The 12,966-nt window shown below is 42.9% G+C and overlaps 2 protein-coding genes across 4 annotated transcripts in view; one reads left to right on the plus strand and one right to left on the minus strand.

Annotated features, from left to right (window-relative positions):
- MCUB (mitochondrial calcium uniporter dominant negative subunit beta) overlaps positions 1-783 on the plus strand; it is a 60,647-nt gene extending 59,864 nt beyond the window's left edge. For all 3 annotated transcript variants that reach the window (XM_082237065.1, XM_082237063.1, XM_082237066.1), the window contains one exon: positions 323-783. In XM_082237065.1, coding sequence (XP_082093191.1) covers positions 323-400 — 78 coding nt within the window. In that variant the 3' untranslated portion in view covers positions 401-783. The remainder of the gene's footprint in view (positions 1-322) is intronic.
- CASP6 (caspase 6) lies at positions 689-11,379 on the minus strand. The gene is made up of 8 exons (XM_082237078.1): positions 11,053-11,379; positions 8,290-8,331; positions 7,047-7,089; positions 6,369-6,521; positions 5,277-5,353; positions 3,563-3,738; positions 2,825-2,975; positions 689-2,086 (listed from the first exon to the last, which is right to left on the minus strand). The coding sequence occupies exons 1-8, from the start codon at positions 11,093-11,095 to the stop codon at positions 1,848-1,850; spliced, it is 924 nt and encodes a 307-aa protein (XP_082093204.1). The 5' UTR covers positions 11,096-11,379; the 3' UTR covers positions 689-1,847.
- Positions 11,380-12,966: the final 1,587 nt, after the last annotated feature.

Genomic DNA, 12,966 nt, shown 5'->3' on the forward strand with positions numbered 1-12,966 from the left:
GGCTTTGTTTATAAAAAGCATTTAGGCACCCAGCCAAGACCTTTTTTGTTTATTCAGGCCATTGGTAATTAAGTTGCCTCCTAAGGTGGTGCTTCTCGTCGTCCTTATTGGGTGAGCATTTTATGTATTTTTGCATTGCTTTTTCTGCTTTTGATTTGCTTTTGTTGTAGTTTCCCTCTGAGGAACCCCTTCTTTGCCTTGTAACATGACTGAATGCCAACTGCCATCCAGATGGTATTAACTAGGCATCAGAAAGATTCTGAAGGGTTTCACACCTGACCTGCAAGCTCACCAGTTTATATTTCTCTCTTCTCACTGCTAGGTGGAAGAATCCTTGAGGCGGCTGAAGAATCCCTTACAATTGCGTCTTCCTATCGAAGAAATAAATGACAAACATTAATTTTTTTGATAATTATTAGCTTTGTTGAATTGCCTCATAAGATTTGAAACTGGAGTATTCTGGACTGAAGTAGTCCTTCTGATTTTGAAGGGGTTTGGGGGTGAGGAAATCTACAAGGAACAGCTAAAACTGTTCCTGATAACAGAGATTTTTTTTTCATGTTTTACAAAGAAATTCAGACTCCCCATGTATATAGTTTGTTTCTTAATACTGTTCACAATAAAAAGAAACATGTAGCAGCTACTGTTGAATTAATAATGCATACTTGATTGAAAGAAGAGACAAAAATGATTTTTAAAATTTTTATTTTAATCTGGAACCCCTCTATTTGAATGTAACTTTATAATAAGGTAAATAAAAAATGCATTGCTGTTTTGGGCTTATTTTATTTTCTGAGTTAAGATCTGTTCTGCAAAAAAATTAAGAAAGCACCTCCTAAGTTTTCAGAAATCCTCACATGCACAAATAGTTTCAGAGTCTGTGGCTTTTTATAAACATATAAAGTTTCTTGTTACATTTAAGATGCAAAGTCCACGGGGCACAACTCACCTGTACAAACATCACCACCCCAAACATCAGGGAGCATGTCCTAGCACCTAAAGAACAATAGCTAATGGCCTGCAGTAGGTCAAGCCACTTAATAATAATTTTGAACTATAAATGGGATGCCTGGAACTCTTTTGACCATACCAGCCAGTTACACCAGTCAGTGGCAGTTGCACAACAGAGTCTGACAGTTTTCAGATGGTATTTGCCAGGCTAAAGTATGGGGATGAGGTCAGATAATGGAAGTGATCCATTATTGTATGGGGGGGGGGGAAGAGTACAAAATCTAAAGTTTCAAAATGAAGTTGCAAACTCATGCACCTGAAAATAGTTACGTCTGATTAACTGCTTCTTTCTTGCTCAAATGTAAAAAGATTGACTTATTTTCCAAAATTCTCTGAGGTTCGGTAAGTATAATGTTGATTGCTAATCCAATAATTTCAAATGAACTGCATAAAAAGTACTTTCAGTTTAGAAAGGCTGAATTTTATGGAATGTTCAGCATTGTACAACTTCCTTTCAAATTTCTTTTTTCAATTTTTCTAACAAGTTTAAAAAAAAAGTCAGATTTTGAAATTATCTTACAATATTTACAATCACTTTTTTTAAAAAAAGACCTTGCTGGTTGTAATTTGGGTACTTGGGTCTTCCATTATTGCTACTTTGTAGTTTTGCAAATCGTCTTAGTTGATCAAGAAAAACAAGGGTGATTTCTTAGGCAGACTAAAATAGTGCACACTGACAGTGCAGTTCCAAACATCAGCTACGCAGAAGCAACCCCATTGAGTTCAGTTGGGATTACTCCCAGGTAAAAGGGTACAGGATTGCAGCCTGAATCTATTACCCCATATGTCAAGATTGTGGGTAGTTTGAGATAACCTCTTGTTACTGCTCCTCAGTGTTATTTTGATTTTGGGTAGAAATGCAGCTTCTTAGTCAACATTGATGCAAAGCAAGGAATCTGCTTTTTCCCTATAGCATTAAGATCTTTGCACACATCCACTCTGCGGTGAGCCACCTTCCTGTTAACCAGCGTCAGTAGCTCTGTGAACTCCAGGGAAGAACCATGTTTTCTTATCATCTCACACAGATCTTGAATGTACCAAGAGCCATTTACAGTCTCGCGATGAGAATAATACCCTATTGCAAAAAGGGGGAAAGGGTAGTAAGTCTTTGTCATTTCTGCAGGAAAGCCTCGGATCTGAACCTGCATTCAATTATTTTTTTTAAAAAAAGCAGCAAATAGTAATCTAAGAGATTATTAAACCTAATTCCATGCTTTGGGAAAGCTGAAAATAATCACACACCCTGATCTAAAAACATGTTTCCTCTGTCATCAACTGAACTTTTAAAATAAATATGCTTAGGATTACAGCCTTAGTTGGTCTTGAGGGATATTCATTTGTGGAACAAGAATGATTAAGGGCTTAAAAAAGTTTTTGCACTATTAATGAGTACACCTTGCAGCAAGAATCCGTGTGTCCAACTTCAACAGCAGAAGACAACAGGTGTACTTCCACTTTGGACAAAGCTTTAACCCCAAGGCAGATCCTTAAAAACTCTGAACTGAACTTGCCTGAAGCAGTCTAGTCTCAACGCTTCAGAGATACCTCTGAGCTACAGAGGGTGCTTTTGTTTTTTTACTTTCTCAAGCCAAATTTTTGAACCTTCCACAAGCAACTCCTATTAAAGGAAATGGGTGGGTTTTGCATACATTTTTTCTTATCATAAATATAGCACGCAACCCTGCACATGGCAATAATACAAGTATACACAGAGACTAACTTCAAGAAAATTGTCTCTTTGTTTTGTAGGTAAGAAAACTGCTATTTCAAGGAATTAGCAGTTACAGACAGTGGGGGGGGGTGTGCATTTTACCTTCTGCAACTGAGTAACACATGAGGAAATCTGCCCCAGCAGGCAGTGTATATACAGCAGCAGCATCGACTTGTGTTTCATTGATTTCTGTTTTGCTATCCACTGTGTCACGATGAAGGACTGGGTCGTCATGCCTATCTCCTCTGCATGCCTGTGGGAGGAGAAACGGTTGGAAACGAAGTCTCACAACTGGACACCATTCTAACGCAGAACCCTTCCGAGTTCTGCCTTTGTTGACATACACTGAATATATACTTAAATATTTGGTTACGCTTTGCTGAGTCTTTTGGTAGGATGACTCAGCTTAGGAAGTGCAGCAAACACTGGAAAAAGGGTGTGTGTTTTTCACTTTGGAATTGGGTTTAGAAAGAAGCATGCTTTGTACTTCCTATCATATGCATAAACCAAGGCAATACTTAGAAAAGCAAGGGAATAAAAGGTGGCTCTATATGATACCGAAGAGTTTTCCATAAACTGACACATGAAGTTCTGTCTACCCCAAACTGAGGGCCGGAACTGCAAGATGCAGCAAATAACTGGGCCATTGCCTATTCGGTTGGAGGAGGGGGTTTTGTGTTTCCATTTTTTTCTTTTTCTGTATTGTTTCCAATAAAATACGCAACTGTCTCCTCCTGCCTTCCCTAGCCTGGTGGTGACCTGGCTGGTACTGGTGGGAATTCTAGCCCAAAACACCTGGAGGGAATCATGTGGTTTAATTCACAAGCTCCACTTTCTCACCTGAATTATAAATACTTTTGGCTTCCCAACTAGGCTTGGGCATTTGTCTCCTTTGAACATCTTAGTTAATTCCTGTATCTTTATTTTAGCATCATAGGCATAAACGTGATCATCTTCTCCATGGCTCAGGAAAATGCACACGAAGCAGTCTGCATCTTCATGCTGGTCTGTAGACACTGCAAAACAATGCCGTTGAAAAACGTTATTTTAAAAGCAATGGTTGGTAAAGTAGTGATGAACAAAGTACCCTGGGGTCATGTTGGAGCTGAGCTCAGCAAACCCAAGCTATCCCCACCCCCCAAAAAAGGGAAAATAGCTCATGCTCTTTTATACTAAGATGGATTGAAAATATGAACCATATTTTGCTCTCGATTGTATCACTGGAAGTCTCTGCCGTATCCAGCACCTCTACAAATTCCTCATGGGACCCTGAATCCTGCACAGCTGCCCTTTTGTATTCCTACTAAACCTCAAAACTAGAGGTTCTTGACAGAAACAGTGTTCAGAATGAAAGGGACATGGGCTTCAAGGTGACCTTGTTGCCTCCATCAAGCCGGATTGATAAGCATCCATACTAGGGACTCGGGTACCCAAAAAGCTACTGCTTGGGCTATTGCTGTATCTGGATTCAAGGTAAGGAAAGGAGGCTCCTTACAGGCAGAGACAATTAAGAACTATGGGTTGGGCAAATAGTGCTTTCTTCATAGTGCCGGTGAGTACTATGAATGGAAAAAGTTCTTATTTAGAGTCAGGTGACTTAATTGGAAAGGCTATTAAACTACATCGATATTGCCTGCTAATTCAATGATACATTCCCACTCAAATTCTAGTACCTTAGGCTGCAATCCTAACCCTGCTTTCCTGGGAGTAAGCCCCACTGAATTCACTATGACTTACTTCTAAGTAGACACAATGAGACTGTGCTGCAAGTCTCATCACAATTTTGCTAGAGCCTACTTGGTGCATTCTGGCGGTTCTGGAACAGCAGTTCAAAACCAGCTTTGTTTCAGACTTGATATCACTGCTGCAACTTACCAGATTTAAGTCAACCACAGCAGCAGGTTTCATTCATTAAACATAAAATACGCTCCTTTACATTGTTGGAAGGCTCAACGTCCTGCTGATGCTGGAATACAGTACTAGAGCATCCCTAATGTTGGTCATTCAGTCCCACTGTGTAGTGGGAGACTTACTCTAATGGAGAGTAAGTCTCCCACTATCACAACACAGTCTTCCCCCTTTCTTCCTAATGGCGCAACAGAAAACATGAGTGTTTCCATCCTAGTGGCAGCCCTTCAAATATTTGGCCATCGTATCTGCTCTTACTTATTGCTATTGTCATAATTCAGCTATTGATTTATCAATCTGGATCAGACATAGGCAAACTCGGCCCTCCAGATGTTTTGGGACTATAACTCCCATCATCCCTGACCACTAGTCCTGTTAGCTAGGGATGATGGGAGTTGTAGTCCCAAAACATCTGGAGGGCCGAGTTTGCCTATGCCTGATCTAGATACTTTGGATCAGTTCAACTCTCATAAGGAAACTAAGCAACTGTGACAGTAGCATATTTCTTTTCTATTATTTTTTTACCGTAACACATTTTTATCAAGAAAGGGTTAAACAAAAGGTTTTAAGTTGAACACATTCACTATTAAAGCTGTATAATAATCATAGCAGAATTTACTCAAGTAAATAAAGCAAAGTCACCTACCGTTGTAAATGTTTTGCAACACTTCAACTGCTTTAAGGTCATCAAAGCACTTCACTTCAAACCCAAGCTCCGTCAAACTAGTATAAATAGGAACAAGAAAAGTCTTGCAAGTTGCATTTGTTTCTTGATTTTTCTCTTCTTGAGAAAATGCAGCATTAGAAATGTGTGGGGTACTAATAACTAACCAATGACATATGACATGGTTTCTCCAAAACAGCAATAAAGGAACAATAAAACTACTTTTTGAAGAGAAAGCTATCCTAACTGTTTTAACTTGAGTAATCTGCTGGGAAGCAGTTTACAAGTGGCTTGACCTTAATTGAACAGGAACCAGGGGTTCCTTTGGAAACTTTCTTGGGACTTCTCAAAGCAAATACTGGATCAAAAAAGCATATTGATAGCTTAACACTCTCCCCTCTGCACCCCATTATCGATCTGCCATGTAATTTATTGGTTGATGCAGTGTTCAGGAATAGAGGGGAGAATAAGGTGTTTTCTCTCCTACAACTCTTAACAGGTTGCTCTGTGTACTCCTATCCTGCACTCAAAACTGCTTAGAAGCCATTTTTGGCAAGTAGGTGGTCTATAAATGAAGAGAAAAATAATGTGCAGCCACAAGAGTGGGCTGGGTGCCTTCTAAGGTACACCTTCAGTTCATGTGGCGTCATGCTTCTCTGCAAAACACAGGTGGCTTGTGACAGGCAAGTCAACATGGGATGGGTTGCCTAAAAGTTTGAAAGCTGCATTCAAAGTGCTTTATATACAGTCATTCTTTGAACTGCACCTGTAATGTTCACCTGTATATTGGTCGGTGGGGAAAGACTTGAGTCATAATGACCAACTAAGGAACACATGTCTGAGGCAGCATTTGAACTGTGGACTTCACAGCTCATGCTTTTTTAGTCCTTACAGTGCACTCATTCTCAGGGCAAGTCCCAAGTGGGCTTCATCATTTTTATACATGATGATTTTGTCTTTAAGAAACTTCATTCTTTGGTGTTTTTATGTATAAATGGCATGAAGTTGAAGTGGATACTCCCTACTCCGCCCACAAACTCACACATGCTTTAAAATAATTTGAGAACATCACACCTGCGTTTTAGGTTATCTCTGTCAGCTTGGGTGCCACGTCTCTCTGGTAATGTCAAGTGCCAGAAAAAACGTTCGTGGTTGAAGATCAGAGCAAGTCCCCTCCTCTTGTGGTTCATGTTATACTCCACTGCTGGATCAAAAAGCTGGATGTTTCTACAAAAGTAAGGCGTTTTCAGTTATTAAATCCAGTCTCCCTCTCTCTCTCATATGCACACCACCTTGCTGAATCTATTGGATCAAGCCAGGATCCAAAGAACTGTACAACTAGTTATACATGGCCAGAGGACTTGTATGCTTCTAAAATAACAGGTCCCAATTCCATATGCCAGTTGTAGTTTTGCCAATCAAACAGAATTTATTCCATACGAAAATAGCCCAGTCATTGTATATACACACACAAATATAAACACATTGCTTTAGGATAGAAAATTTACCCTGCACTGACAACTCTTAATTCTGTGATAAACCCAGTTACAACAGTCAAATAATCAGCAAGTACAATTTTGGTTGCTCCTAGAAAGGTTATCTTTTGTATTGTGAGCACTTCAGAGCACAGCCATACTTATTAGAGATCCAGTAAATATTGGGGGTGTGGTTGTGCATATACTGTGGAAAATACTTTTCCGTCTCTTTGTTTTCAGCTACAAACAGCTGTTCAAGGACAATAGAGATCCTTACCTTTCACCAATGGCATCTGTTTCAGTGTGGTTTTGCTGTCCATCTATAATTTGAAAATAATTCAAAACATGGTTGACCCAATATACTTAAAGGCACAAATGAAATATATATAAATGACCTATTTTTCAAATAAGCTTTTAAGGAATGTATCATCAACATGTTCCAAAGATGTTTTCATTTGAGATAACTGGGTTTGTTCCTGTATTAAGATTTTGCTATAGTAAATCAAGAGCTTCTACAACTCTTGTCCCCAAATCTGTAATTAGCAATCTAAAAAATAGCACTCCAACTTTGACTATTTTTGTTGTTTTCATGTATTAAATTTTGCTGACACCTTTCTCAAACAAACCCAAGGCAACTTACAACAATATAAAAATATACAATACATAAAAACAAAGTGAAAAACTGCCCTTTATCCATACAATATGCAAAATGTAAAAATGGTGCCCCAATATACCAAGGTCTCTATAACACTGTGTGTTCCCGTAAAGAAGGTTGCCACCAAGACAATAATTGCTTATCCCAGAAATTAATTGTCTGCCTTCCAGTATTATCATATGCCTGAAAGCAGAAGAAAGTTTTTACATGCCATCAATTGTACTTATGCATGAATAGGTATGTGCAGATTTCAGTCCTGCTTTTCCCCTCCACTGTTCCTGGCTAACAATAAAAAAAACAGCATTTCATCTTTTAAAATATTTTACAACTTTTGCCCTAGTTGAAATCTTGAAAGTGTATCTAAAGATCTATCTTTCTCAATCTTTTTGAAACTCGAAACTTCTGCCTCCTGTCTCTACTCTCAAGCCTAATCAATTGTCTTTTGCATAGGTAGACATGCACAAATCCTTAGAGGACAGTTTGTGTGTATCATTGGATCACAGCACCTGCAATGAACAGGGGAAATAACAGGACGTGTACATTCCATTCTAAATGCACATACAGAGAAGCTTCATTAGAACGATCAGCCATGCCTACAAATTTAATGTTTATTAGTTCATTCCCTATGCAAACAATCCAGCTTGGGTTAATGAAGCAAGAGTGTGCCACCTTCCCATAAATCAGATCCACCTCTGAATGTTTTCAACTCCACAAGAATACACCCACACCCCATCTGGGGAGGAAGATTTCCTTCTCCAGCTTGCTTCCCTGTTCTGTTCCCACTTAGAAAAGCTTTCTAAGTGGAAACAGAACACTTTTTTGAATAGCTTTCAATTATATTTTGAACAAACAGCAGATACTTTACCTCTGTCTTGCAGTACATTCTTGCTGTCCACATGGATTTCTCCTATGGCAGAAAACAACATATTTAGTGTTGCAATAAAAGTGTAGACTGTTCACTTCTTTTCTGAAGTTCTATATATAATTGTGTTGGTTCCAAGGTTTTGTAGATTCTGCTTGCTCATTAAACTCAAGAAGACTTTAATCCAGCCTTGGCCAGGTGTCCATGCTGTTTTGTGCAGCTGTGTGCCTGCAGAACAGTGACAGGGAAACTGTAGCCTTCCAGACACTCTTGAATTACATACAAGACCTTGTCTCTGGCCATGCAGGTTGGGACTGATGGGAATTGAAAGTCCAGCAATGATGCGGCTCTAAGACAAAACATGGATTAGCATGAACACAAGGGTTCCCAGAGAAATCACAGCCACTCACTCCTCGCCTGGTCCACCTGGATGCAGCAAGGTAAATCATGATTGGGACTAGCGTGCTGACCAAACCTCGGCTCATAGCTTGTCTTCGCCAAAGAAATCATGAGCTGTAAAACGAAGAAGAAACTTACAGCTCACACTTTCTCTGGAGTAGAAAATGGAAGCTGGTGCTGCCCTAAAGACTGTCACATTGTTGTTGGGTCATGAGACAATGGAATGTGCCTCTGGGGGTGAAGTCAAATGGCTGCATTAGCAGCACTGAAGTGACCTCCCTGGAGCACAAACCTGGGCAGTGTTTATGGATGTCCTGAGCTGCGCAAGGACAAGACTCCCCCCCCTCCCTCTTGGCCTCACTGATGTGTTTCAAAGGAAAGCAGAGGGATGCATTTGGCACCAGTTTGGCAGGAGCTGCTGGAAGACGCCATCCAATTATCTTAGGGACGCCACTCTGGATTTGTATAGGGTTTACTCCTCAGCCTTGTCTTCTCCGGAAGATATCCCGCAAAGCAGCAGAGGTTTAGGGTCAGAGTTGTCCTTCTCTTAGATGGGCTACCTTCCCAGATGGATGAGCCCTACCTGCCCCTCACTTCCCTCTACAGCACATGCAGAAACTGTCTTCTTGACCACTGGTCTTGTCTGCTCAATCCACAGAAGCCTGTCTTTGCATGCAGGGGGAGTCCCTAACTCACTGAAGGTTTGAGACCCACCAGGCCAAGTCAAAGCCATTCTCGGGCATAGCTGTCAACATTCAGATTCGAAAATAAGGGATCAGCAACCTCACCTGTCCCAGGAACAGTCTACAGGATATCTAACAATCTGGGATAGCAGTAGGAAACGGCGCTGGAATAAGGGAATTTCGCACACAAAAAAAGGGAAGGTCGACAGCTATGTTCTCGGGGTGTGGCTGCTGTGGCCACCTGCTGACAGCTTCTAGGCATAGCTGTCAACTGTCCCTTATTTGGCGGGAAAGTCCCTTATCCCAGCGCTGTGTCCCACTGCTGGCCCTTATTGATAATGCCGGCCAGGGGGGAGGGAGGCTCCAACTGTGCTGCTTGGCTGCGTTGCTCACCCAATAAGGAATCTAAGAATGACTGGGGGGTGGAGCTTGCATGCCTTGTGCCGATCAAATGGGGACTCGCCTTTGCTCAGTGCTTCCCAGCAGAGAGGTGACAGTGGTTTTCCTTGCTGCATCCCCTCTGCCGGGTTGCTGTGCTGCGGGAACCACCGCTTGAGGCTTTGTTTGGCTGCTGGCTGGGCTTTCTGCCTTTGGCTCGGAGGGGCTCAGAAGTTGAACACACCAGTGTTAGGAAAATCCTTTATTTTGGCTGCTAATCCCTTATTTCTGAGGCTGCTGGTCCCTTTTTTTCCAAATCTGTAAATTGTAAGCTATGCTTCTAGGAGCCACAGGTGAGAGCTGAGCACACCCAGTACTGTTCTTTCCAGTTACCCCCAAATCCGGGCGTGGGTCTGGCTGGCTTTGCAGCACCACGGAATAACCGGCTCTGCCCAGCAGCCAAGCACCCGACTCCCTGCCCTGCGGGAGCGACAACAAACGTGCCCGGCAGCTACAACCCAGCCCAAAACACAGCGACGCGGCCACGTGACGACAAGGAGAACGAGGGGCGGACCGGGAGGAAACACAGGAAGGCGAGAAAGAACAAAGGAACGAGTAGAACAGAAGCCGACTCGAAGCCAGGAGGACAAAGGGCGGGCGTGGACAGCAGTTTTGCTTTCTCTCCCTACCCCCCAACCGGTCATATATTGTATCATATATTGATATGATTCTCGGGATGAGTATCATAAATTGATCGCTAAATGAAAGTGCGGGTGCACAAGCCATTCTTTCCTGAACACGAGCATTCTGCAGAGGATGCGAGTTCTTGCATGCACACCACCCATTTCAAAGAGACCTGGGAATCGCGGGTTCATAAAGGGTGCTGGAAACGGGGGCTCATTGAGGGGTGAGCTGCTGTTCCCAGGGCTCTTCCGGGGAGCAAATACGCTTTAAATGAACTGGGTGTCCCCCTGGTTCCCATTCAGACGTTGACACGCAGGCAGACTCCAGACCCCACCGACAGGATCCCTCGCTCTCTCCGGGGGTTAAAGGCGGCGCGCAGCCTTCCTACTGGAGGGCACTTTTTGGAGACCCGTCTCCCGCGGCTGTTCCTCCCCGCCGGGAGATATCTCCGAGCTCTGACCATGCAGGCGGAGAAGCCGAGCAAAGGGGAAGGAAGAGCCGCAACCGGCTGCACCCGGGCCGCGCTCAGGCTTCCTGCCCCGCCGCCCCTCGGTTTCTCCACCAGTGCGCAAAGGGCGCCTTTGTGCACAGACGCCCCTCGCGCTCGGCTTCCGGCGCCTACCTGAGCCGTTGTTGGAGTTTCTCTGCCGCTTGGAGCTCGCCATGGCTGGGCTTTCGGCTGGCACGCCCGAGACTGAGGGAGGGAGGAACCCCCTTGGGTGCTGCTTCTGCCGGAGTCAGCGTTTCTCCTCCTCCTCCTCCAGGCAGCCGCCTTCCTCCGCCCACCTTTTTCTCCCCCTCCACCCAGCCCGAGTTGTCTTCCTCTGTCCCTCTCGGTTATCCAGGCGGGGCGTGGGCTGCTGCTCCTGGGCGCCAGCCTGGACGCACAGCTCGAGGAAGCTTCCGTGTTCCTTCCCTCCCAAGGTCAAAGAACTCGCCAGGGCTTGTCCCTCCCCGAGGCTTGTTTTCGTTGCCAGCCCCCAGACCCTGCCGTCCCAAGACGTGTCCAAGCAAAGCAACAAATGCCAACCGCCTCCCCTCCCCAAGGTGTATACAGTAGTTCCAAGGCTGGCCCAGTTGTGAGGTAGAAAAATAGCACAGGCTTTCTTCCTGGCATTAAAAAACACATTGATAATAAATATATAGCAGTTTGCTGCCTATTGGCTAATGGCTGGGCCGGTCCTGTTCCTACAACTTAATTTATTTTTATTTTATTCTATAATTTTTCATAACATTTTAGAATATTCATTTAAACAACCTTAAAATATCAATGACTTCCCTTCTTCTCTTTTCATGATTCACTTTGCAAAACATAAATCCCTGCAAATTTTACATAAACTAAACCATTCAATATTCCATTATTACATCCATCAAAACTTATTTACAGTACACTGTTGTATTTATCTTAATGCTGCCAACGGTCTCAAGTGTACACAATTCCACCCCCCCAATATATTAACTAAACATTTTCCAATCTTCTTTAAACATAATTTAAAGTGCATGTTAGTAGGAGCAGGCCAGTACATTTTGCCGCCTGAAGCAAAAGATGTTGTTCAATGTCTTTATAAACAATTCGGATGAAGGAATTGAAGGGATACTCATCAAATTTGCAGATGACACCAAACAGGGAGGGGTAGCAATTCACAGAAGACAGAATCAGAATTCAAAATGACCTTTCCAGATTGGAGAATGGGGCCCAAGCTAACAAAATGGTTTTCAATGGGGATAAGTGTCAGGTTCAGCACTTAGGCAGGAAGAACCAGATGCACAGATATAAGATGGGGGACACCTGGCTTACTAGAAGCACATGTGAAAAGGGTCTCTAGGGGTTTGGGTGGACACACTGAAAGGAATTTTCCAAAAGGCAGTTTTTCTGCCTTTATCTATGGGTATTCTCATTGCCTCCATCACCACCCCGCAGCTACTGTAAGGCTGTAGTCCAGGCTTCGTGAACCTCAGCCCTCCAGATGTTTTGAGACTACAATTCCCATCATCCCTGACCACTAGCTAGGGATCATGGGAGTTGTAGGTCAAAAGCATATGGAGGGCCGAGGTTGAGGAAGCCTGCTGTAGTCCTCCTCTAGAAAGAAAATGTAATTGACTAGACATAAAAATGGTTAGCATTCAAGGGTGTGTACCAATGTTTCCAGTTGACAAAAATAAAACATGATATACAGGCTGCTGGCAGGGTGGTAGAGGATATAAACATCACCTGTGATGTAACCCAACACAAAAAAGCCACTTGCATGACATACGCTGTTTCTAACATGTATCATACTGAAGACTAGGAATCGTATCTAATGGTGACTTTGGGCTAGCAGAAGCGTGTCTGCTTGCATAAGTTAAACATCTGGTTGCTGCTAACCACAATTTCTCCTACCCCAAAAAGATTTCCCTGCCAGCTGGGTAGAGAATGGGTATGGCCCACAAATTGTAGGGGAGGGTTAGTGAAAATGGGTTGTCTCACCTTGTTAGCAGAAGCACTTCTACCACAAAGGTACCATTGACTGCAACCCAGTAGCTCAAATTGACCTTA

The sequence above is a fragment of the Podarcis vaucheri genome, assembly GCF_965113315.1.
Source record: "Podarcis vaucheri genome assembly, chromosome: 9".
Lineage (NCBI taxonomy): Eukaryota > Metazoa > Chordata > Lepidosauria > Squamata > Lacertidae > Podarcis > Podarcis vaucheri.

What these genes read in the sequence shown, in the direction of transcription:
- CASP6 (XM_082237078.1), bottom strand. Translation starts at nt 11,095, where the DNA reads ATGGCGAGCTCCAAGCGGCAGAGAAACTCCAACAACGGCTCAG. An exon ending in GAATGTACTGCAAGACAGAG is followed by an intron (nt 7,090 to 8,289) that starts GTAAAGTATCTG and finishes TTCAAATTATAG; the next exon opens with ATGGACAGCAAAACCACACT. An exon ending in GTGTTACTCAGTTGCAGAAG is followed by an intron (nt 2,087 to 2,824) that starts GTAAAATGCACA and finishes TTTTTGCAATAG; the next exon opens with GGTATTATTCTCATCGCGAG.